We start from the raw sequence: 26,554 nt of genomic DNA on the forward strand, positions 1-26,554 counted from the left end.
CATCTCGCGTCCAGCAGTTAAACTTTCGAGATGAAACGCATTTACAGACTCGGCACTTTTTTAATGAGGGAGAGAAAAGAGTAGAGGTCATTTTAAGATGTTTTTTTTTTGCCAGATAATTGATTTTTTTTAATTTTAATCAGGCAAATAAAATAGCTTTTGAAAGTAGGATATCTATTAAAAAAAAAAATAAAAAAAACATCTGGAGGGGGATCTTTAATGTTTTATATATCTGTCACTTATTACGCAATGATATAGCTTAAACACATAGGAATGTGCGTCGTGGAGTGAAACCTGATTTTTTTTTTTTTTTGTTATACTGTATGTGTGCAGCTGTAAAGTAAAAGAGGGCTCAGACGTGTCAGTCAGAGTGCTGAGCTGCAGGCGGGAGGGTTGAAGCTGTCTGCTGAGCGAACACGACTCAGCTCTTATTACCAGCAACGAACGGGGGAAGCATCGAGCTGTTGGACCCGGTGCTCTAAAAGAGTATGGGGGGGAAAAAAAAACAACCAACAACAACACTTATTTGCTTTCTTGATTCAAGCTGTTTTCAGAAGATAAAAACCAACCGTCGTTGTCTGTCTGGTAAACACGAAGCCACGAACAAGCAGCTGCTTAATTGCTCAGACGACGAACAGCCGGGGCGTGGCTCTCTTCGTTACGTCCAAAAAGCTAACATGTTGTATCTCGTGTTATCAAGAAGAACTTAACTGGCTTCCCAAAATACGGCGGGGAAACCCGCATATAATAAATGGACGTGACCGGTAGCGTTCTTAAAGAGCTGCTCCGCGTGCCTCTGCGGCTGATCCCCCCCCCAAAAAAATTGGGCCGAGACGAGGCGCGTGGGTGAAACTGAGGCGGACCCAATTAAGCCTGCTTGACGAAAAACCTGCAGGCAGCAACTGCGCCGGCGACAAACTGCCACTCAAAGCAGCCCCGCCCCTAATTATGCTTAAATTTAAGCTTTGGTACGATTTAAATGGGTGACTTCAAATTTGTATGAGCTGGAAAATTTGTAATATTAAAACAGTTTTTCTTTTTCTTTTTTCGGTAAACAGGCTGTAAACGGGCTGTAAACGGGCTGTAAACGGGCTGTAAACAGGTTGTAAACAGGCTGTAAACGGGCTGTAAACAGGCTGTAAACTGGCTGTAAACGGGTTGTAAACGGGTTGTAAACAGGCTGTAAACTGGCTGTAAACGGGCTGTAAACAGGCTGTAAACAGGTTGTAAACAGGCTGTAAACAGACTGTAAACGGGCTGTAAACAGGCTGTAAACAGGTTGTAAACAGGCTGTAAACGGGCTGTAAACAGGCTGTAAACTGGCTGTAAACGGGTTGTAAACGGGCTGTAAACGGGTTTTAAACAGGCTGTAAACAGGCTGTAAACGGGCTGTAAACAGGCTGTAAACAGACTGTAAACGGGCTGTAAACGGGTTGTAAACAGGCTTTAAACTGGCTGTAAACGGGCTGTAAACGGGTTGTAAACGGGCTGTAAACGGGTTTTAAACAGGCTGTAAACAGGCTGTAAACAGGCTGTAAACAGGCTGTAAACAGACTGTAAACGGGCTGTAAACGGGTTGTAAACAGGCTTTAAACTGGCTGTAAACGGGCTGTAAACAGGCTGTAAACTGTCTGTAAACGGGCTGTAAATGGGCTGTAAACTGTCTGTAAACGGGCTGTAAACAGGCTGTAAACTGGCTGTAAACGGGCTGTAAACAGGCTGTAAACATGGTTATTTCTGCTCTAACGTCGAGCACTTTAACACGTGGGTCCGTCAGGATTTGACTCCCTTTTGGGGGCCAGCCTCTGGTGGCCTTTCCAGGAACTGCAGTTTACGCACTTGGCTTCGGTTTTCCGTTCCCGAGGAGGCCGTTTGGATGCGAACATACTAATTAGCAAACTTTAAAGTTGCTGTTAAAGAGCCAGGCCGGCTGTTTACGTCCCGTTTTCAGTCTTTGTGCTAAGCTGAGCTGACGGAAATGTCGACGCTGCCTTATATTTTTTTGAACAAGAGAGACAATCAGTCCATCCCTGCTCGTGTCAAAAGTTCCCTTTCTCCTTCTCTGTCTGTACGTTTTCCCCATTGATCTCCACTCTCTTGTATTGAATGAAAGCACGCACAGCTTCGGAAGATACAGTAGCGCTGCTTTGAAAAGACACCGACATGCATAAATGCATAAACTCCGCATCTCCAAGAACCCCCCCCCCACCACCACCACCACCACCACCACCACCCCCACCCCTCCCCGCACATCAGGTTTATGTATCGTGGCACGGTCGAGCGGACCTTCAGAAATGTATTCCGCACAGTCGTCACGGAGCTCTGCTTTGCACGGCGATAGCATCTGTCCTTTTTTTTTTCTTTTTTTTTCCTCAAAGTTCCTCAGTGGGAGTTCAGACAGGAACGCACTGACCAGTTGCATCATGGGAAAGGGAGATCTTTCTTTCCTCCAAATGTAACATGGCACAACGAGGGGAAAGCAGCTGCCAAATTACGCCTCGCGGAATAAACATGAGCCAAAGTAACCGTCGACGTCCTCTCGCACTTTCAGTGTTGTGTTGTTGCATCCTCTCTCCGCGTCCCCGTCGAGACTCGGCGGGCAGGGCGCCACCGTGTTTTATGCCGCGAGCAAGGTGCCGCGCGAGATAATCATTACTAATTTATCATTCTGACATGCTAACAGGGAGGCGATAAAACAAAACAAAGGAATAACAGCGTCTACTTCACAGGCATTGTTTTTTGGTTGTTTTTTTTCCATCCGTGTTTCTCATCTCCTCTCCAAAGGGATCTTAACGCCTGGAATAAAAGTAAATAGGCACCACCCCACCTCCCCCCCTTTATTCCTGCTAATTGTAAAAAAAATAAAAATAATAATCAATAAGGAAAAACCCTCACAACCAGGTTGGTTTTTATCTGCTGCTCATTGTGTGTTCTCATTTTTTTGCTGATTGTGCACAGCCTCCCGCCCCGTGGAGAACAAGCTGTGCGGGGGTCCGGTCCCCAACAGGTCCCAGCTGTGCCAAATCCCGTGTCCCATCGACTGCGAGGTGTCGCCGTGGGGCGCCTGGGGGCCGTGCACCTTCGAGAACTGTGACGATCAGGCCGGAAAGAAAGGTACGAAGGTTTTAAGCGTCACGGTTGATCAGACTTGTTGTGTTTGTATGCTGGTTTAAAACTACATTATCTCGGACCAGAAAACAATTATTTTAGAAATGAGGAGCAAATCATTTATTTAAAAAATAAATAAATAAATAAATATGTGGAAGTTTAAACACGCAATCCGAGCTGAATGCAGGACAGAAGTCGCCAATTGTGTGAATTGGTAGCTTAAGTTGAAAGGTTTCTAGACTTTTCGGTCAGCAGGTGTTTTTTTTTTGTTTTTTTTGGTCAGTTTTGATCCGACATCTCGAACATAACCTCCTCTGGATCAGGTTAACATTGCAGGATACGTTACCACGGCGATATAGCCAAGTTTGTGACGCCGACAATCCTGGCTTTAGTCTCAACCTACCTAACGCTAACCCAGTAATCTCATTTCGTAGTCCGCCCCTCTGCAGTAATGTTTTCCTTAATGATTTTTTTTTGCCTTTATTAAACATGATAAACGCGCTAAAAAGTTATTTGTCAGTTACCTGTCGATGAATTTACTTATTTTGCGCTAAAAACACCGTCAACCTCCCACCTCGCTCCTCGCTGTTGTTTCCAATCATCAATTAACACGGAAACACTGATCAAAGCGGCTGTTTTTTGTTTTTTTACAGCGCAGTGAATGCTGACTGTGCTCCATCCTCCATCCTGTCTATAAACATTGTTATGCAGTCCGAAACGCATTTAATGAACCTGCACGCTTCATTATAGTTTTACTACACATTATGAATATTTTTATAACATCTATAACTTCACCATACAGCTTCAGAGAATTTAAAAAAAATATCAAACGCCTGCAGTGGTAGCAGGTCATCTCTTTTAAAATACATTAAACGCATTTCTGTGTTCATGTTTTAATTGCATTTTAAGTATAAAGGCACTCCTGTCGTGCCAGTATATGGCCATTACTCCCTCAGTGCATTCATAGTTGGTAATCATGTGTAATTATAAATAAATCTAATGTGACGTCTGAAAGAGCAATTATGATCAACGTGTTCACTAAAGCTTCAAAATTATGCCATTGGAGGACTTTGCGCACGACTCGGATCATTAGTCAGATGTGCTTGATGACCTTTCATCTGCGCTGTAACTGGAAGTAAAAACTCACCACACTAGAAGCAGACGGGCAGCGTGAGATTTATGGCAGCTCGGGCTCTGATCATGTCAAGAAATATGAATATATTGATATTAATGAGCTGTTTCAACAACAGTCGACCGTCAAAGAAAACGAAGCCGGTCGTGAGCGTATACCTCCAGGGGTGGAACGAGTTCTCACATCGATTCAGATCTGACTTAAGTAAAATGGCAAAAGTCTAAAACTTGAATTAAAATGTTTTCTTTAAAGAATCAAATTAAAAGACTACAGAGAAATTGCCGCTGTGTCTGATGTAAATGACATTATTAGATCGTTAAAATTGAGGCTCCCTCCAACGGGTAATGAGATAAATCTGAGGGGTCCAGAGGTGATTGATGGATTAGAAATTTCTCTTTTTTTTTTTTTCCATTTTTAAGCATTTTGAACAGTTGAATAAATATAACAGAGGAAAACGGGTTGGAGGTCCCTGGACTAGACACTGTTTATTTTAATTTTATTTTTCACAAGTTGGTGAATAATGAACACATCATTTGTTTTTCTATGTGAAAAAAACCAACAAAATATTACTTCTAAAATCTAATCTGAAAAGTAAATACGAGCAAAGCCTTAAAAGAAATGTAAAAAGTACAATATTTATCCTTGATATGTGGTGGAATATATGAGTATAAAGCAGCATAAAATATACTATACATTAAAGTGGACTTGGTTACTAACCAACAGTGTCTATGATACCAATAAAACAAGCGGCATTCATAAAGTTCAAAGCAGAGGGAGGCTGCAATCTTTGTGAGGGAGCCGTTTGATTGAAAAGCACCTGAGTTGCCCGTTTCTTGCGAACAGTGGTATGTGTGCATTAGCAATGGACACGAGCGGAGACGGCACATCAAAGTTTGTGTCAAAATGGGAAGTCGGCAGGGGAGACCCTTAAAATGCTTCAAACAGCCTACGGCAACGAAGTAATGATCCGGTCGAGGTTGTTTGAGTGACATTTCTAGACGAGGCGGTGCGTCACCATCCAAGACCGAAGAAGGCGCGTCGGGTTCAGGAGCAACCGGGTGGGTTTGCCTTTGACGTTTGCACCGTGAATTCGTCCCCCGGGGTCAGACTGTCAACACCGAAGGTCCACCGTGACCTTCTGAGGCGTCTGAAGGGGAAACAGTCGTTACAAACCACCTGAACTGCGGAGCGATGGAAATTGAGTTCTCCTTTCAACACGATCGTAGGTCACCACCACCGCTTACTCTTCGGATTCGGCTCCCAGCGACTTCTTCCGATCACAAAAGCACGCGTAACTCCGGTGCTGGTGTCGTCAAAGAGACGTAACTTTGAATACTTACTCACGAAGGTTATAGCTTCTCCCTGCTCCGTGCGCGTCACGGTGCTGTGCTTCATTCACGTGCAGCAGCCTCTGAACTTTTTTGATTACCCCATCCTATATTGTTGATAAATTTGATGTCATCCTGAATGTACTTTTCATGATCTCTTTTTCTGAAACTGCAGGTTTCAAACTGAGGAAACGGCAGATTACGAACGAGCCGACGGGAGGTCCTGGAAACTGTCCGCACCTGGTGGAGGCGGTGCCGTGCGACGAGCCCAGTTGTTACGAGTGGCAGCTGGTCAGTCTGGATCGCTGCGTTCCCGACGGCGAGAAGCAGTGCGGCGCCGGAACGCAGCTCGCACAGGTCCGGTGCGTCAACAGCGTCGGTAAGAAAGGGAAATTTAACTTCCTTAAGTCATAGCGTGTATATAAAAGTGGACGTAGCTTCCAGGTCTGAAAGATTAGGCAAATACAGAAGTGCCTTCAAATGCAACACCACTGTGTCCCGCTAGAGGTTGGCTCCAAAAAGCCTCCGGCTCCATGGACTCCCATTCAACTTCTCTCATGAAATTCGAAGTCAATACATTTTTTCCACCAGTTATTTCGGTGTCGACAGCTTATTAGTTTCTTGGCGGTCGATCTGAAAAGAATCCCGTCATTAGTTTGAAAATAAGCTTCAAAAGGACATGTTTTTGGGGGCGTGTCTTTTCGATTGACAGGCCAGTGGCGCAGTCCGCCTACGGCTATCTGCGGGCGGGACGTAGTATCGTCGGGTTTCCAGTCCGAACCAGCAAGACGGCGCCGGCCGTTTCACAAACCAACGTGTGTGACATCGCTTTTAAGTTGCCACTCGCTTGCAGTCGATGAGCCGACGTCGCTGAGTGACGAGGTTGAGCGGCTGCCAACGATGCTTCACGCTTCCAGGTTTGCAAACTCAGGCGATGCGTTTGTTAAAGTTCGACCTGCTCCTCCTCCGAGACGGGGCGGTTAATCATCCTCGTGTTTTTGAGCGACCTCCATTCGCAACGGAAAAGAGCCGCTCTGACCTTGTATTAAACATTTCCAAGGCTACCTCTCCACTGACCCTCTTCGCTGTAGTCCCGATTTCCATGACACAACTCCCGGGTGCCAATCATCAACTTTTCAGAGGAAAAATCCTCCCTCCTCCCCCTCTTCGCCTCCTTCCGCTCTCTTCGACTTTCACCCCTTGCTTGATTTGACGTTGCCACCTCCCTCGCGCCGTCTCCCTCATTACAGTCTTCCTCTCCGCACGCACAATTAAACCCCACTCGCACTAAATCAAATCAGCCCTCCGCCACGGCTCTGAGTCCTGGGGTTTCTTGAGCCCTTTGCTGCTCCTGATTTTTACTGCTATTCTATTACTGTAAATCTTTAATATTAGAGGCGACAGTGCGGAGATGCTTCCCAGGTGTCCTCTCGCCTTCAGGTGTAAACGGGCAAAATAAGACTCAACACATTATTGACTTTTGCCTCGTTGCTTTGGGTTACATAGCGTAGCATGCTTTTATATCCTGGAATCTCATCAAGTTCCAGATTTACTCAGTAGTTCTTGGTTTTATGATCTACCGCAGCGACTTTGTTCGTGTTTTTTCTCCTTGCTGGAGAACTTAATATGTCCTTCCAACGTCTTCCCACAAATCACCGCTCATGCATCGGCCGCAGGTACTCAGGTTGATGCTGCGGGAGTGGTTGGAAAACTCTGCACCGTTTCTTACCCCTCCTGACTTTGGTTGATTGATCCTCCTTCACAGTCACTCCCCCCCATCTGATGAAAATTGATTTGTTCTGTTTGGATTTTTCGCCTCAGAGGTTTTTTCGCCGCAACGTCGGCGATATCTTTTCTCCGAGTGTGTCCCCCGGTCATAAAAAGAGAAAGGCCACGCAGCCAGGGGGGGCCCCAAACAACAGGCGAAGGTCGATACAAACATTATTGAAACCGGCTATTGATATTCCCCATGCTGACTGCCTGCCCACTTAGGGAAGGGGAGCTGTTTCTTCTCTGCATACTGAGTGCGGAGGGTTTTCCTCTCATAGTGGGTGTTCTGTTCATTCATGTTTTCTCCGTGCCAGCCTGAAAAACTGCCGGGGTCCCTTGTCGCTTCTTTTTTTTGTGCCATTCTCAGTTCAGTCATGATTGGTTCACTGCGTATCTGTCAAAAGTGACATCTTAATGCAAAGTCAGGCCGCGGTCTGACTTTTTTTTTAAGCCTCTCGTCTGCTTGAAATTTCAATTCGGTCATTGGAAGGTTTACAATTTATTTCCTTCCCCGGAATGTGTTCATCACTTAAAGAAGAAAAAAAAGATTCTCTGCTCGGTTCACTCCAACACGTGAAGCAATACAGATGACTATGTGGGTTAATATAATCCACTTATGGCTGATAGTAGGAGCTCATCAATAAAACATGAACGATGGTGTAAAAATGTGAAGAGTTCCATGTGGGGTTTTTTTTCTGCCACTTTTGTATGGAAAGGGGCCAAAGTCAAGAGTGCATCAATATGAATATTTGACAAATAATTCATATAAAAGCCTCATAATCAACTGTAATGTCGATATGGAAAAAAAGTGCAATTATTTGAATTATTTCTGTGGTGAAGCACAAATCCAGGGATATTCGATCAACGCTGAAGCATCCGACGTGTCCCGTGGTAAGATTGATTTCATCTATTTTCCATCTCTGTGAAGAGATTATTGATGTTTTACAGATTCACTGATGTAGGCTGTGATTCAAGATTATTTGCAAATAAGGTTTCACCCACGTCTAGTTGCTCTCGTCTTTGGATTGCCTGTAAAGCAGCTCAAGGAATTGAACTGCCTGGAAAATTCAACAAAAATAACTGTATAATATATGCCAGAAATCTTTAAATGAGATGTAAGTAATCGCCGAAGCTCAACCACATGTTTGGAAACAATGCCTGACCTATGATTGCATTACACCAAAGATGCATTTATATTCTTTACTTCATGTAATTTAAGTACCAGTGAAACAACGTCAACATTTTTCATGAGAAAAATCCTGCATATAAAATCCTTCTAAAAACAAATACAAGGAGATTATCTGCAAGTATAGCACAGCTTATAATGTTAATCCTTATACTTATATTTTGTAAGCGGTTTTCTGTTGTGGCTGGTCAAGGGGGGGGGAGATTTGACCTCCTCTAAATGTCGAGCTAAAAGGTCCCGAAATGATTAATAGGACTGGAAAGTGGGGGGAAAAAACAAATTTCTTGTTGAGTCATCTCTGAGCTCTGCTTTTTCTTTTTTGAGAAATTCTAAATAATTGTATCTCTTGGAAGAATTATTTACAACCCATTGGCATCTGAAACACAGATTTCCCACAGAGAGATGTGTATATATATATATATAAAATAATTTAAAATAAAAATAAAAATATATATATATATTTTTTTTTTTGGTGTATTACTTTTGCATTACCTTGCATTGATGCTGTCTTCCAAACGATGTACTTAACCTTTCTATTTTGAGCGCATAAGTGAGTATACACTGTTAAGTATGGAAGCATGCGGTTTGTGTACTCCAAATGATTTACAAGCTGAGTGTGAAACGGTGGAAACTCTTTCATCGTAGCGAAAAGGGAGGGATCACCGACGTAGTAGGATTTTTTTTTATACTGCAGCGGCCGAGGAAGCCGAAGCTGTTGTAGTACATCGCGCAAAAGTGTTTATTTTTCATTAAATAGCACCATACTGTTGTTGGGTAGAAGGCATCAGTGTGTTGATTGTGTGCGTTGAACGGAGGGCACGAAAAAACATGTTCAATTTGAGGTAAAAAAAACGTAAAGATGGCAAATGTGTTGCATTCAAATGCTACAGTTATTTCCAGTAATGCAGAATACGCTAGACTGTTGAAATTCAAGCACTGCACAAGTAAGCGTACTAATAAGTAAGCGTACTAATAAGTAAGCGTACTAGTAAGTTAGGGTACGAAGGGGAAGTATGCCATTTGTTGCCCCTGATCTGTTGGCAGAGAAAGAGATGCTTTGCGACTACCACACAAAGCAAAAATGAAGTGACACTTTACATCCACATTTCAGTTTTTTTCATATCATTACATCTTTTTCCTGGTGTCCCTCTTCCTCTTTTTGTCGTCCCTTCCTCTCACGGCAACCATTCGAGGCAGACGGCCGCCCAACCTGCCCGTTTAACGGGAGCTCTCGTTGTCGTCAAGTGCTCGGTCAAGAGGAAAACCGTTGTGCCGTTTGTAATTAACTCTGTGGCGCAACAGATTTGCCGGGCTGCGTCGTAGCCATACGAACCTGTGGTGCTTCTATCAGATATGACAGATGTGCCCAGCGATACACGCCTCAGGAGTTGAGTAATACAGCGGCTTTACTTCAACGCCCCCGCCAGCACCATCATGTCAATTCCACCGCTGCGTCGTTAACGATGCATCCATTATGAACGAATGCGCCGCAGCCGATACCACAACAACCAGAGCGAAAGCCGCGGCTGCAGCCACCAACACAGCCGCAGCTATGTCACAGCGACAGGCATAATTACAGTGGCAGGCTAATACGCAATACATAATAATGTACCATAATGCAGCTCAGTCTTTGTCCATAGCCTGTTTTTTTAAATTGCCGCTTCCAGCTCAACTCGACTCAACTCGACTCTACTCGTTTTTGGTAGCACGTATTTTTCAGTATTTCGTTTTCCACTGTAGATAGAATCTCTGCGATATGGTGTTGTTACTATAGCAATGCCGCACGTAACTGCTACGATTTAAAAAAAAAAAATGTTTGGGGGGGGGAGGGGTTCTGCTTGATTGACAGGCTGCGGATATCGGTGGGCGGGGCGTCATATCGGCCGGTTTCCAATCAGATCGAGTCAGATCCCCCGGCTCCGAGCCGCTAGTGACCAGCAAGATGGCGCCGGCCAAATGATAAGCTTTATCGTATGTGTTTGGGAATATAAAATATTGATCTGAAAAGTAATCACAGATGTCCAATAAATGTAGCGGAATATGAGTGTAAATAAGCATGAAAAAAAAGACATTAAAATAGAAATGATTAAAGTAAAGCACAAGAACCTCACAATGATAAGCTTCTTTCGTACACTCCTTAATTAAATCTGCGTTACTGCCTGTTTGAAATCTTCACTTCTCGTCTACAGACTTCCTTCTGCTTTCATATACCAGACACATGAAGCTATCAGACAACGCCAAGTTGGCACATGTGCCAGTTGGGACGAAATAATTCCCAAATTGTCTTAGCGAGAACAGGCGTCTTAAGAAAACAAGCACGTCTCGACATTTTAAATTGGGCTGTGTGCTTGACATTGTGCCATCAATTAAGACACACAGCTGTTCATTTTCCGAGCCACTCCAGCCTCCTCTGCACCGAAGTGAAGTGCGAGGGTGACAGTGTAATTTGTACAATGAATCTTTGAACCTAAAAATGTACGTTTTAATTGGCCAAGTTTACTCCCCAGTCTTTCCCAACCTGGCAGCCAAGTTTACCGACGTTATTAGAAAGCGTGAAGGGAAGGTGAAATGATGAATCTCTCGCTGTTAGTAATGTGCTCCAAGTAACATAACAAAAAAAAAAAATGCATACAACTTTTTTCACAGCAGGTTTTTTCAAACTATCGACTGAGTTTTCAGGTGTGAAAATACAACTAATTCAGAAGAAATCTGATAACATTATTTCGGATATGATGTTATTTTCAAAACACCAAAAGCTTGAGTCATTACCTGAACACAGAAGTGTGTTAGTTTAAGCTGGAATTTTGAATTTAACACATTTTAATTACAAATATAATCATTTATATCATTTAATCATTATCTTTGTGCCCCGTTTTAAGAATAAGCATTAATATACCTTGTTATTATTAACACTAGAATGGCCATGATATTTATGTTTGATTACTCTTTTGATTTAAAGGTACAGTTCTGCTAGTTCTTTACCTTTAAAAATGTCTGTATTTTCATTAAAAAGGGTTTTCATATCATTTACAGGGCAGGCAAAGAAAATATGATAATTTATTATTATTTCAGCCCATAAAGAGACATATCGACCCCAATAAATTCCACGCTTCTCTAATCAGACTGTATATAAAAGTGGACGTCGCTTCCACGTCTGAAAAGTGAGACCAATGCAGAAGTGCAATACCACTGAAGGCCATTAGGGGTCGGCTCTAAAAGGCTCTGGTTTCATCGACTCTCAATCAACTTCTTTCATGAAATACAAAGTCAATCGATTTTTTTTTTTTTTCCACAATTCATTGTGGTGTCATTAGCTGAAGCCCTTTCTTGTTATTCATTTTCTGGCGGTCCATCTGAAAACAATCTGATCATTAATTAGATATTAGGCCTCAAAAAGAGGCATTTTTCTGTTTTTCTGTTTGATTGACAGGCCTGCAATGCAGTCAGGTTTGAGCTATGGGTCGGGGCGAAGCGTCTTCGGGTTTCCATACGGAGCGAGTCAGATCCAGCGCTTGCTCCTCCCCAGCTCGTCCAAATATGGTCACTTCTGGCGCCAGAATAGCAAAAATGGCGACGGCCAAAATTACAAACTCCTTCATGATGTCGTTTCGCAAACCAAACTGTGCTTTGCTCTTTAATCTATTTCAAGCTCTCGCGGTCGACGTTGCGTCTTGCTGCTCAGATAGCGTCACTAGCGGTCTCCAGTGCTATTTGTGCAGGCTTTGCTAATTACTTTACAAATACATATTATTAGATTAAACTGATTAAAGAAGAATCTGATTTTATAATCACAAATTGAATAATTTTTGAGTTCATCAGGAGCCTGATAATTAAAATGGTTTTAATGTAGTTTTTGGTGCAATGTGTGGTTTTTTTTTATTAAAAAGACATCCGAACACAATAAATATAATCATATCTGTCAAAATGAATTACAGAGTTTGGAGCTTGCTGTCAAGAGAGTTTTTCCACAGTTTATCTTTATTATTAAAAGCAGAATAACACAAGTTTTTCTTCTTTTTTTGTCCTTCAGGAGAGACGGTGGACCGAAGCCTCTGCTCGTCCTCCCCGACCCCGGAGCCCGTGCCCTGCGAGGTGCCTTGCTCGAGGGACTGCGTGCTCAGCGACTGGACGCCCTGGTCCACTTGCTCCCAGACGTGCTCCAGCAAAACCATCGAGGGCAAGCAGATGAGGACGCGCTCCGTTCTGGCGTACAACGCCGGCGAAGGTGAGATCTCGCACCTGCCCGGGCGGCTTCTCGCCGGCCGTCGCGTATGGAAATATATGCAGATGAGGCCCCGGATATTGGCTTAGTCACGGCCTTTCAAGTCGTCCTTCGCTGTCACTCACTGAATGTCTGGATTTCACACTTGTCTGCATGTGCATTTGTCCTTATCTTAAACAGTCCACTTATCTGTCTGGGTGATTATTTCTGTTGGTTGGCCTCCTCGCCTGACACTCACTTTTTTTTTTATCTCTCTCTAAGATCACTCCTCTCTCTCTCACTCCGGGTTTTAAATCTCTGTGTGCGTCCGCCTTGTTTTTGTCTGTCTTTCCTTCTGTGTTTCGTCTCTGTCTCATCTGAGCTGCTGTGTGTGTTTTTTTGTTTTTTTTGCTCTCTCACAGTCACTGCGATGGTTGTGGCCTGGATCACAGTGATGGAGGGTAACGTTGTAATTGAAAGTTGCCAGTAGCTGTTTTTTTTTGTTGTTGTTTTTTTTTTTGTAAAACATCTCGCTGATGTACGTGCGTTCATGTCGTGAAATTGAAATTGTTTGGCTTGTTTTGACTTCTATCAAAAAGAAAAAAGAAATGTGTACATTATCATAACGGCTTCCGGCTAAAATTATAATTGATTTTAGAACTTATTCAGCAAAGTCGTGTTGCAGTCAGGCCTCGTTGGCCATGTGTGAAATAGCCTGATCGTGTTAGCTGTTGTTCTGCCGTAGTCGTAGTTTACATACCTCAGCTGTCACATTAACGTATCTAACGTGTATTTTGTCGAAAGGTCTTTCACGGGTGCCGACGTTTCCGGGACTTTTCGGTAAATCTTCGACTTTAGAAATATCGTAGTTGTAGCTTTAGATTAGTTGATAAACTTGATTAATCTGCACTTTGCTGTCGTACATTCTCGTGAACACACACACGTGCGGGAAGAACAATACCTGAACGAGGCTTTTGTGCCTCCCCCTGCAGAGTAGATTATCTGATTAGATGTTGAGCTCCTTGGCAGATTTTTGCAGCTCCTGTATTGCATATTAATGACGAAATAAACATTTAAAAAAAAAAAAAAAGTAAACTATACAAGACCCACTCAAACGATACAGGGTTCATATTAATATGCATGCACTCGGCGTTTGCATGGAATTTCTCCCTGCTAATTAATGCATTTTTATACATTTAATTAATGACCCATTTAGCATAACTGCTTACATTCAATCCCGCGGTGATCTTGGCGGGACTTCAGGAAGCCCGAGTGCCTCTTGCTGTTTGACACCCGTCATTTGAACGAGACTCGAGTTGCATGCCAAGTGGTGAAGGGCTGCAGCTCTTTGTGAATGAGACAGCAAATTATAGTTTATCTCGCAAACACGTGAACATTTATGTAACGGTAAGGAGGAAAAAAAAAAAGAACAACAAAGTGCACTGGATAACAGCTCCAGCACGTTTTAATGGACTTGGAAAAAACACAGACACAACCTGACCTAAATATAGTGCTAAAATAATAACTTACATATGTGGGCTTCATTTGTCACTGCATCTAAGATGACTCACATCCCCCTCCCCCCCCTCCCATTGTCCAATACACAGCGTTTTCTAGGTCATTGTTCCGCAGCAGCTCCTGCTCAATCTGAGACGCCATGTCATGCTGGTGTCGGGACGAGCGTCGCCGCGTTGTTAGTCAGCAGAAAGGAAGTCACTCTCGCTGCCCATTAAGGCCGAGGCTTGTTTTAAGCTGCGATTCAGACTGGCGTGTTTTTTTTGTTGTTTTTTTTTTACACCGGCACGCTCATTTTTAGAGAAGCTGACTCGCTGTCAACTCCAGCCGGGAAATACACAGGTTGGAGAGCTCGCAGACCCGCGACGCCTCTCAATCTTTTTTCGCTGAAAGCCATAAGTGTCTGAAATTACTCTGAACCGGAGAGTGCCCCCTCTCAGTCCACCGACCGACCGACCGACCGACCGACCGACCGCTGCCTCGCAAGAGAGATGAGAGGGAGACTGTAAGTGGGAAAGACAAAACGATAGATGGAGAGTTGTGCACACTAAAGTGGTGCATTTGAAGTCTGACCTGTGACTTGCAGCAGGGTTTAAACATTTGAACTCCTCCAGAGAACGACGTTGAATGCATACAAAAAAAAAAAAAAAAGGACTGGTTTTCTTTTGTTTTACAAAAATGGAAATAAAAATACATCAGCCAATTGATGAAAAAACAGTGTAAAAGCCACTCTGTCAAACAGAATTAATGCAAAATGTTGCACCTTTTAAATTAATACTCCGTACTTACTGCATTTCTTCAAAATTGGCAGCATTAAGATTTACAGTAATTTCAGAAGGTCAATCAGATTTGTAGGGAAACGGATCCATGTCCAGACCGGTGCTTTTCAAATGTCATTGTGGTCACAATATTGAAATTACGCACGTCTTGTTCAAACCTCCCAAAATTCCAGGATTATCTTTGTGTTTTCTTGGAATAAGGATTTAAAAAAAAAAAAATGAGTGGCCCCGCCCCCGCAGGAAAAGCACTTTAATCCCCAAAGATACTCGACCACAGAGAAAGAGGGCCGATCGCGAAGCAAATGAGATACACCAGTGGACATTAAGTATTAGTACGTCGTAATGATAATGAGTTTATGAAAATAAAGAAGAAACTAACACACCGACATCTTCAGCCTTTATTGCAGCACCTAAAATCTAACAGACGACTATAAATCAATTGACCTGAGCCTCGGTGTGTAGCCTCAGGGAAGCAAAGTCTCACATCTCTCACAACTTTGAACTGAAAACCCACTCATTTACAACATATCTTCTAAAGTTCTTATTTATTTGTGCAGGATTTAGTTGAGCTCCCGCCCGGATTGTCAACTTTTTTTGGTATTAAAGCTGCATCAATTGATTTTTGTCAGCTTTGGGTAGCAGAACAAACAATAAACACAGCATTGAAATATTACAGTTTGAAGTTATTATGTTAAATTTGTTACAAGATCTTTGTTTATTTACACATTCGGCAGAAACTGAGCAACGTTAGTGTTGATTTTGACTTTCTGACCTCGCAGTGAATGTTTAGTCTAATATCTGCCCCTCCTATTAGCTCTGTTTTGGTCTTCACCACCTCTGGAGGGGAAATATCTGACTATTTAGCTGTCAAATGTTCCACTGGGTGTCAAACTTTTTCAGCCTTACATTTGGTGCGAGGCAGCTCATGTGGAGAAGCTTTTATTTTGAAAAATAGTAAAAACAAAAACAAAATTGGGATATAAAACCAAAACAATAAACTGAAAGATGCTAAAAGGCGTCAGGGAAACACAGAGTTGGGTGGGTCTTTTTTTAATCCAATTTTCCAAAAATTACTTTTTACAAGAAAGGTTTCTCACGCTTTTTAAAATGTTGATCCTCACAGTGTTTTGGTCTTCCCAGGTGGAAACCTGTGCCCGAACAGCACCGCCCTCCAAGAGGTGCGGAACTGCAACGAACACGCCTGTACGGTTTACCACTGGCAGACGGGGCCCTGGGGCCCGTGCACTGAAGACCCCTCCGCCTCGTCCATCAACACCTCCGTGGCGGTGCGACCCGGCGGCACCGGTCCGGCCCTCTGCTCCACGGGAATGCAGACTCGCAAGGTGATCTGCGTCCGGGTCAACGTGGGACAAGTGCCACCGAAGAAGTAAGCTCTTTCTCCGTTTTTTTTTTTTTTACCACGTTTAATGTTTGATTTTAACCCATCGACTGTGTATAAAAGTGGACGTAAGTTCCAGGGTCTGAAAAATGAGGCCGATGCGAAAGTGCCTTAAGCTGCAATACCACCGAGGGCCACTAGAGGCTGTGTTTTTTTTGGGGGGGGGGCGTGTCTGTTTGATTGACCGGCCTGTGGTGCAGTCAAGTTACGGCTATTGCTGGGCAGGACGTGGTATCGGAGGGTTTCCAATCAGATGGAGTCAGATCCGCCCCCGCCCCCTCCCTCCCCCGCCCCAACCCGGCTCGTCCAAATATGGTCACTTCCTGCTCCAAACTGCTCCGAACTAGCAAAGACGGCGCCGGCCTAAATCCAAACTCGAGGCTTCATGACGGCCGCTCACGAACCGACGGGTGACGTCACTGTTTTGATTTTGACCCGCGACGTCTGGTCTCGTGACATTAAAACGCGTTCCCCAGTTATTTGGACTTCGTGTCGTCTGATTTGCGAACCGTGAAATCAGCTGCCGGACTGTTGTGCCGTGATGAAAATCGCTGACTTCTCAGGACTGAAATCCGCTCGCTTCGAGCCGAGCTTCTTGATCGAGTCCCGTCGAGATCGAAGAGGAGGCGGGTTTTCGTTTCAAACGAACCTCCACGGCGGCTGATTTCCGCCGGTTCGCGATACCGCCGTTCAAAAAGGCAGAAACTAATCAGTGAAATCAGGAGCCTGCGGCGCGGAGGAGGGAAGACAAAGACAGGGGAGAGGCTCGTCGGTCGTCGCCGGATGTGAGAAATCAAAACCTCTTTTGTTTTTATGTCGTGATCCCTCAAGGAAAATGTTTTAAGAAGCGTGTCGTACATGCGAGGTCGAGCAGTGATCCGTGAGCATCTGTTTCTGTTGAGTAATGGAGGCGACGGGAAGTTGAGCACATAAATTGCCTCTGTTTGTTGTAAAGGACACCAGCGATAAACCGTCCACGGCGACGGTGTTGAACGGTGCGTGTGTGTGTGTGTGTGTGTGTGTGTGTGTGTGTGTGTGTGTGTGTGTGTGTGTGTGTGTGTGTGTGTGTGCGTGCGTGCGTGCGAGAGACATCGAAAGCAGACATGATTAAAATAAACAAAGCAAGAGTCAGAAAGCAAAAGAGACAGATGAGAGATGGCGGCGGAGAGCAAAAGTGACAGCGGGAGAGTGAAGAGAGAGTCCGCAAATAAATAAAACAAAAAAAAAAAGAAAACGGAGACGCTAACGAACTCGGTGAGCCGACAGTACGTGAAGTTGACTCCCCAACTCGTATCTAACCTTCACAGGCGACCGCAGATAAATAAATAATCTCCCCGTCGGTGGAAGCCTAATTTACCCTGCCGGTCTGGGCTGCCGGTAATTTCTCATTGATGATAATAACAGTAATTAAATTGGATTGATACTTTAAGGCAATTTAATCACGAGGCAGATGAGAGGCGAGATGTTTGCGGCAAGAATTCCAAAGCACACGCGGAGTTTACTTTAACGTCTGCCGGAGAAGTTCAGGTATCCGAATCCCTGAAAACATGAAAGAAAATGTTTGAAAAAGAAGCAGATCGGCTCGTGTCACATTTTTGGTGGGGAAATAAATCCGAAGCAGTTTTAGTCTGAAGAAAAAGACAAAACAAATGGATCGTGATTTTATATTTGTTCCCTTTTTTGTTTTTTTGTTTTTGGTTCTCGCTGTTATTCAAAGCCAGAAAAAAACTGTGTAAGTTATCAGCGACGGGACGACGGGAAGGTCAATTATTTAAAGGGTCGTCGTAAAAGGGAAATGTGATTCATAGAAGAACTCGGCGTGATAAAATGAAGATTAATGTCCGGTTCGGAGGCGGCTGTTGGAGCTCGCTGACCCGGCTTTGCACTTGTCGGGGCCCGCAGAGGAGAGGTCGAAATCCCCCGGATGTCTTTTTAATCGTTTTGGTTTTTAAATCCACGCTGGCAAAGGTGGAGCAAGAGACAAGCGGCGTCTCGGTGTCGGAGTGTCAGAGGTGTCGAGAGGCTAATGGCATCGAGCAGCTGACCAAAAACAACAACAACAAAAAAAAGGTTTCAGTCGATTTGCCTCCATTATCTTTTGTTCTTTGCCGCTCAATAACTTTTATATAATCAACTGTCATTTGCAGTATAGGCAAAAGAGCAACATGCGTCGGTATCACTAACCAAGAGTGAAAAGAGGAAAGTGAACTCCCATCATGCACCTCTCAGCAGGCGGTTATTGTTATTGACCCCCCGCCGAGTCTATTTCTTTTTTCTTCTTGGAATAATGAAGGTCACACACTCGACTTAACAAACGGCCCCGAGTTGTTTGACATTCAGGGTATTTTTTTTTTTTTGCTGGTAAGGGACGGATCGGTTCAGACTTACCGGCGTGGCACCGGACTTATAAATGGAGTCCATTAGATTGAGTCAAACAGACAGCTTGTAAACTACTTATTTAAAGTTCATCAGGCCTTTCACACCCGTATATACACACACACACTGGAAGGGTTGTCGTTTTGTTCACGCTGTGTTATAGTCTGTCTCGGCCAAGGACGCGAAGAGGGAGTTTAATCCTTTGGACGCTAACTGCTTGAATAAGGACGAAGTTACACGGCTGAAGTTTTGTATTCGGTTGAACCAGATCAGGGGTCTCCAACTCGTAGCTCGCCAACCGGTTCTGAGTAGACCGCCGGAGGTTCGAAACAGTATGCGGTGTTTCCCCGCGCTCAGGCGCCGTCCAGACTGCAGGCGCATTTTTTTTTCCACATGCGGTTCGAAACCCGTCATTTTCAGAGGAGCGCGGTCTTTTGCTTCTTTGCACGTAAAACAATTCTTCAAGTCTGGGAACTCCGATGACAAATCCCACACGTGTTTTTCTCTGGAAACCTGATCCAATTTTCCGTGTGTTACCGGGAACTCAATTCCCAGCGTGCCTGGCATCCAACTCTCAAAAAAAAAACCAACAACAATTAAACTCGGGTTTAATGGTTTGCACCTCGGAAAAAAAAAACGAGACGCGCGTGCCAGCACTGCTTCAGTTTCTGTCTGCCTGGAGGCAGAAGCGGAGATTGACAGTCGGTGTGAACGCTGTCAAACAGGAGTCTCTCCACAGACCGTGAGGCGTCTTTTCAACGTGCCTCCGTGGACCGGTGGCGCTGTCCGTGGTGCTGAAGAGGCTTTTTTTTTTTTTTTTATATCCTGTCTACGACCACAGTTACAATATCTCAGTGTTGATTGTTAATTCATTTAGTTGATATTCTGACTATTACACTTCAGAGACATTCCTCTTCTTCTCCTCTTTTTCTTTTTCTTTTTTTTTTTAAACCTTGAGCTCTCCAAAGTTTCGGTTGCTGCTCCGAACCGTCTCACACACACACGCAGGACGTGAAATCATTTTAATAACACCTCGTGGGGAAAATGACTTTGAGTCTTCAGCTCACAATGACAAACACAAGATGGGTCCTATTAGGTTGATTGCCAATTACCACATGCCAAATACACAAATTAACGCTTTGATAAGTACGTTTCCAAAGCAGCACGGGACAATTAACAGAACGGGAAGAGAGACCAAATAATCTGTTCTGAATGTGCAGTGGGGGCTCGTCTGAAAAACACATAAAGCTTTTATTTTTTTATGTAATCAGTTAGATGAACAGCTACACAGGGAAGGGAGTTAAGTTAAGAACTTAGATGACCTTGTTATAGACTGAGAAAGTCCATTCATGCTGGAGCTTGGGGTGGATGGATGGGTTAACAAAATGATAGACTTTAACACGTAATATGGCTCTCCCCCCCCCCCCCGTTTTAGATGTACCGTCTCAAACTTAAGTCACATATTTATTAACCCAAACCACAATGTTTCCCTGAACTTAATTTAAGCCAAAACATCAAACCAAACCACAGCATGAATCATTTAGCTGTTTTCATTTCTAAAAGTAAAGGGCTCAGAAACGCTTGTTGTTGCAGAGGTTGTTAACAAACCACATATTCTGCCATTTTATTTTGAAAGCCTATTGGTTTAACAGGAGACATAACAGCATCAGTTGTAGTGGTAATGCAGCTGTATAAAAAAGAAGTGACTTTTAACTGTACATTTGACTGGAAACAATGGCACAGACAGCTGTGTGTGTGTATATATATATAAATATAGTAACGTGCAAACGTTTTAGGCAGTAAAAGTAAAGTGAGGATGCTTTCAAATATCATCACATCAATCAGCTTCATCTCATTCATGGTTCCTCATTCTACTTGCTGCAGAGGAGGATTTTTCTTCGTGACCGGTTGCACATTCGGGTTCGTTGTCAAGCTGCAAAATAAATTGCGGAACGATCAGACGCCTCGCTGACGGTTTTCCATGATGGATGAAGTCCTCAATCGTTTTGCACAGTAGTACTGCATATGCGAAGAGAAACAGTCTGCCCGAGTGTAACGACAGCGTGTTCAGATACAAAGTGAGCCAGTGAGGATGAAGAGAAGTCAGACATCAGCGGGAATTTCAAAAAAGGAATATGACACACGTGGCTCATACAGAATTTATTAATATATAATGTAGACAGTTGAAAAGTTCACCTGACTCGTTGATATATCTTTTTTTTTTTTTTTTTCTGTATATTTTATTGAAAGAAAGTTACAAAACCTACTGATCAGTCTCAGAACTTGTTCTACCTTTTTCTTTTCTTTTTTTTATTCCCACTAAAGAACATATGACATCACAATTAAAGTTATTAGTCAAACAATAATTTAATACATTTCTCTGGGATAAAAAAAAAAAAAAAACTAAACAAAATATTCCCTTATTTCAGCAGCCACTCAATCGTAGAGGTGCGACGCCCTAAATATCTTTTCGTCACGGGACCACGGGACGGAACAAAACTCTCGAAAGCGTCTCCGTCAGTCATTGGAGACGTTTCACGGAAACTTTCCGGTGCTTTCTGACATTCGTGCATTCGTTTACTCAAACCAGCGGCTTCAGTGACCCTGACAGATTAGACCTCGACAGGAAGGATGCAACTTTTAAAAGACGTCCGCTCGCTTGGTGATTTGATGATGATGATGATGATGATGATGATGATGATGATGATGATGATGATGGCACCGATCACTTCCAAGATTTCCACACGAGTTCAACCAGGTTGAGATCTAGTGAATGTAAAAAACGTTTCCTATGTTTTTTCATCTCCGTGAAAGCCTTCAGTGATCCCTTCTTCCCTTCAAGCGTCTTTTTTAAACTCTTTCATTAAATCGTTTCCTTTCTTGATCAAGTTCTTTCTTCTTTTTTTTTCTCGGCCATCTGTTGCGCGGTTTTACTCGCCTGCACACGGGACTGACTCGACACGCTGTGCTGTTGTTTTTGTTGTTGTTGTTTTTTTTTGTTTCCTGCCCCTGCATGTCTTCATCTGGCAGGTATTCTTGATCAGCGCACCCACGGGAACCCCGGCATGACAAACAAACAAAGGCCGCCTAACCCCCCCCCCACCCCACCCCACCCCACCCAACCCCACCCCACGCCCCCATCTGCACCCCCTACTGCATATGCAGATGTGACCTGTCTCATTCACAAATGGATCTGAGCTGTCTCCCCTCCTGCAGCCTCGGGCGCTGAACCTCAAAGAGTGCACACACACACACACACACACACACACACACACACACACACACACACACACACACACACACACACACACACACACACACACACACACGCGCGCGCGCGCGCACACACACAGAGCCACCCGATAGAAAACGAGAGGCGCAACATAGACAAATATGTCAGAGCCTCGGGCTCGGGCTGCTATCATCTTATCGAGAAAAGCTGTTGTGGCGTGAGGAAAAGGAGAAAAAACAAACAACAACAGCAGCTGCTTATTGATTGTGACAGTCTGTGTGCTGAACGGTACCAAATGTGCGTTTTGTGTAATTACATTGATGCTGTGGAATTTGGGGGAGGAGGGAGAAATAAAGGGAAACTAAATGATTCACGGTGACGATAATCGACAGCAGTTGTATTAAACGCAAGTCAATCATCCCGCTGCCATGTTTGTTTGTTTTTTTGTTTTTTTCCATTTTGACAGCGGTAGGTAGCTGAAATCTCCCCTCGGGCGGGACGGCGGGCCAAAACACTCTCGTGAAAGGGTCCTTGAAGAGCTGCAACTGTTTTATGCCGAATTAAACAAATGATGTTCTTGTTTTGTAATTTTGATAATGAAATTAATCAGGCCTTCTCTTCTTCCACAACCAGACCTTGTTGTTGTTTTGTTCCGTTTGAACACTTAAAAGCACTGACAGCTCTCCGCTTTGAATCTCCTCTCTTCATCCCAGCTTCAACCATCTGCTCATTTTTTTCGGTTTTGTTTTTCTTCGAGAAAAAAGCCAGCCTCTCGCCGAACAGATGACTCAACGCGCTAATAGCGAGCGAGGGGAAAAAAACCCCCAAAAAAACACCGAGCACGCTCGTCTTAATGTCGCGCTCTCGGCTGAGCTCCCGGTGCCGCGTCGGTTGTGTGCGTCTTCGACTTCGCCACAAATCAGGACATTTAAAGATCATTATGGGATTGTGACACTGACTGGAACCAGCGAGTCTGTTAAACAACAACAACAAAAAAGAAAAGAATAACACATCCCCATTACTGGATTCATTTCAGTGTGGTGATGAACACGAGGAAGGCCATGAAAATGTAAAAAAAAAATAGTAAATTGTGCAGTTTGGATGAAACACCCAAAGAGCCTTGTAAATGAACTTTTTCCATCTAACAAACAAACAATGACAAGCCCAGATAAACAAGTTGATCAGAGACAAAACTGACAACAGCAGAAAGGAGAAAAAACAGTGGGATGAAAAATGGATGTGATTTTTTTTTTTTAAACACAATTAAGTATATTACAAATCGCTTTCACACCCCCACGAACAGTCGAGCAGCCAAGCATTGTGTTCTGCCAACAAACATTGCATGTTTTTTTTTTTTTACTGAACTCGGGATTGTAATTGAATTTTAATCATATGAATTTGGATAATGCCCATCATTAGTGGGGCTGCAATATAACTGGATTAAAAGGGGAAGAAAAGGGACGGTCCTGTCTGCAGAGGGAAACCTGCTACGAGTCGACTCGTCGTCAGGTCGCGTCGTAGAGCGACGTCCCGGATGGATGGAGGAGATGGGACAGGTCGCTTCAGAGCCTGAGCGCTGGAGGTGCTGGAGCGGAGTATGCGGATTTCAAAATTTGTGTAAATGTAGCGCCGAATCACAACATTAGACAACTCAGGGCACTTAAGACAGGAAACCAACACTTTTTTTTTTTTTTTTTTTTTTGCGTGAGCAACAGCTGGAAGGGAAATCTCCCTTTTAACAGGAAGAAACCCTCCGACAGAACCAGGCTCAGAGGTGGGCGACAGACCGGGGGGTTGATGGGTGGGGAGGTTGATCATCAGGAGGTCTGAAGGGCAGGATGACAGAATCGCGATGATATTCAAAGGACAGGGACGAGAAGCCGACCGGCTGGAGAGCGCCGGCGGGGAGATAATTGGGCGAACGCGGCGACGACAGGATTAGGAGCGGGCGATTTGACAGCGTGGGAAAGCGGAAGTGACGTAGAAGATAGAATGGCAGGATTTAACCATGATGCAAGGTCACATATATATATATATATTTTTTTACATTAAAAGTAGAGAAACGTCTCTTTCGGCCGCTCCGGACAGAAAACAGGGATTCACTCAACCAGAAAACCAACAATGAAAAGTTTTTGTTTTTCTGCTACGCGCTCGCGAGGGAACACGTTCCAGTGTTTTTGTGTATACGTTCAGACGGAACGCTGAAAAGGTGAAAATTAAAAGGCAAAAAACAATCTGCACTCCAGAAAATGGGTCTTTTTGTCCTCTAACGTTTTGTTTGGTATTCAGAGCGTGCCCCCCCCCCCCACCCCAACCCACACACACACTCATTCCCCGTTCAAAGGCAAAAGTCAAGCTGTATTTTAGAACTGCGGCGTTCTATCTAAATTGAAAAATCTTGCAATTTCTGGTGTCCTTTCAAGATTTTACAAAAGTGTTAAATCGTCGCTCGTCCTCTGATGTTTGCCATTTCGGAGCGGCGGAGGGAGCGTGGCGGGGTCAAAGGTTTGATCTCCTTCCGTCAAAGAGCTTTCTTTTAAAAGACACAAACATCTGAGAGAGCGCTGATCCCTCCTGACATGGAGTTTGTTTGTCTTCGGCAAATTTTCAAGGAATCAAGAATCCATAGACGAAGGAAATACAACATCTGTGTTCCCTTCAGAAGCTGAAATAAAGGAGTCCTGCCGTGTTTAAAAACAGGAAACAAGAGAAATTGTATAAAACTACTATTGGTTTCATGCCTGGAACACTTGCTTTGACAACAAATCTATCACTTTATATGTTTTATATGAAACGTTAATGTCCTCACACCTCCAGCTTGCGCAACTCGCGTTGTGATATGTGTCTTATTTGCATCCTAAAATCAATCAGTATCCTAATAATTGATCATCAATCGGAGTTACTTCATGCATTCTCCTCCCTCTTTGTGTAACCTGAATGCAAAATAGTTCAAGTAAATAGCTTTATTGTTGTGAGCTGAACTGAACAGAAGCGGCGGATCTGACTGATCTGATTGGAAACCCGGCGATACCACGTCCCGCCCACCGATAGCCGTAACCGGACTGCCCCACAGGCCTGTCAATCAAACATCCCCGAAAACACATCTTTTTGAAGCTAATTTTATAATAAATGACGGAATTTTTTTTTTAAGCTGGACCTCCAGAAAACTAATAAGAAGGAGCGACTTCAGCTGACAACACCGAGATAACTGCTGGAGAAAACAAATGAATAGATTCCCGGTTCTCGCTGTCGCTCTCCCTGATGGCGCCTCGCCAACGAGTGACGAGGACGAACCGCTCGTTCTTCGCGACATTAAACCCGACCCACGTGATCGCGAGAGTCAGCCACGTAGGAAGAGGCAACACCCCCCCCCCCCACCACCACCACCACCGATTCCTACTCCCCTCCCTCCCCCGGCCGAAGCGGCGTGGCAGAGATCGGATTACAGCGTTGTCCTTCCAGCAGGTCTATAATCACGACCCGCTTATCTGCGTCCAGTCGTATGTCCACTCAAAGGGGGACCGTAGGTGCTTCTTACCGTCGAAAGATTAGCCCTTGTTCCGGAAAACCTCGGCATGACCCCCGCAAAGTCTTGTGACATCAGAGAGGATTATTACTCACTGATAGCTCAATCCAGTTAAACAAGGGGAGTTTTTTTTTATCCCGCGGCCGGTCTGCTCATCTGCTGGCTCTTAGCCCGGAGGAGCTCTGTGTGTTACAGTTTCCTCGGCGGAGACGAGAGAAATCATCATAAAACATGTATGTGGAGCTGTTCAGTATTTCCTGTGCTGCCCACGCTGCTCGGTGGTGGTGGTGGTGGTGGGAGAGGGGAGGAGGGGTGGGTGGGGTGTATGACCATCTCTTGGCTGCACCCTTCAAGCGCTTTCAGCCAGATGGCATGCATCAGTCATAAACTAGATGTGATTACGGAGGTTTTTATTGCCCTAGATTGCGCCTCGAATAATTACATTGTGTATTCAAGCAATGCCCAGATGGCCGGTACACCGAACCTTCACGGTGGTTTTCATTAAAGCTGGTTTGTATTTATTTATTTTTACAGCCAGGCATCGTTCTAAATGTCAGTCGAGTCTTCGTCGTACCTGTATATGTAAAAGTCAGCGAGGTGGGGCCAGAGGTTAAAGTTCACAAAAAACGTCCATATTTCAGTCACGCATTTTCTTATTGAGAGCCTTAAAAAAAAAAAAAAAAAAAAAAAAAAACAACTGTTGAAGTTCAGGAATTAAAGGTCACAAAAGCAAAGCACGTGTTTTATCAAACCATCTGAATACTGTTAAAAAATACCGTACAGAAAGGAAAAACAACATCTCAAAGTTACTGTGTTCAACTTTGCACGCTGAATTTGAAACTATATTTCAAAAGTAGACCTTAAGTTTCCGCGCACTCGGACCATAAAAATACTGTACATGTTCAGTCATCTTTTATTAAGCGCCAGCAGGAAGCGTTGGTCTTGTGAGCGTTAATAAAAGATCTTTGATATATATATTTATGGACTCGGTGTGTGATGGAC

General features: G+C 43.9%; 1 protein-coding gene across 1 annotated transcript in view; it reads left to right on the forward strand.

Annotated features, from left to right (window-relative positions):
• LOC138634083 (thrombospondin type-1 domain-containing protein 7A-like) overlaps window positions 1–26,554 on the forward strand; it is a 151,559-nt gene that overhangs the window by 66,922 nt on the left and 58,083 nt on the right. The window contains exons 6-9 of the mRNA XM_069720699.1: window positions 2,959–3,114; window positions 5,744–5,947; window positions 12,555–12,749; window positions 16,160–16,406. Of these exons, the coding sequence (XP_069576800.1) occupies window positions 2,959–3,114; window positions 5,744–5,947; window positions 12,555–12,749; window positions 16,160–16,406 (802 nt within the window). The remainder of the gene's footprint in view (window positions 1–2,958; window positions 3,115–5,743; window positions 5,948–12,554; window positions 12,750–16,159; window positions 16,407–26,554) is intronic.

The sequence above is a fragment of the Brachyistius frenatus genome, unplaced genomic scaffold (genome assembly GCF_029030835.1).
Source record: "Brachyistius frenatus isolate BFR_SWC_R1_liver_20210118 unplaced genomic scaffold, ASM2903083v1 Contig_247, whole genome shotgun sequence".
Classification (NCBI taxonomy): domain Eukaryota; kingdom Metazoa; phylum Chordata; class Actinopteri; family Embiotocidae; genus Brachyistius; species Brachyistius frenatus.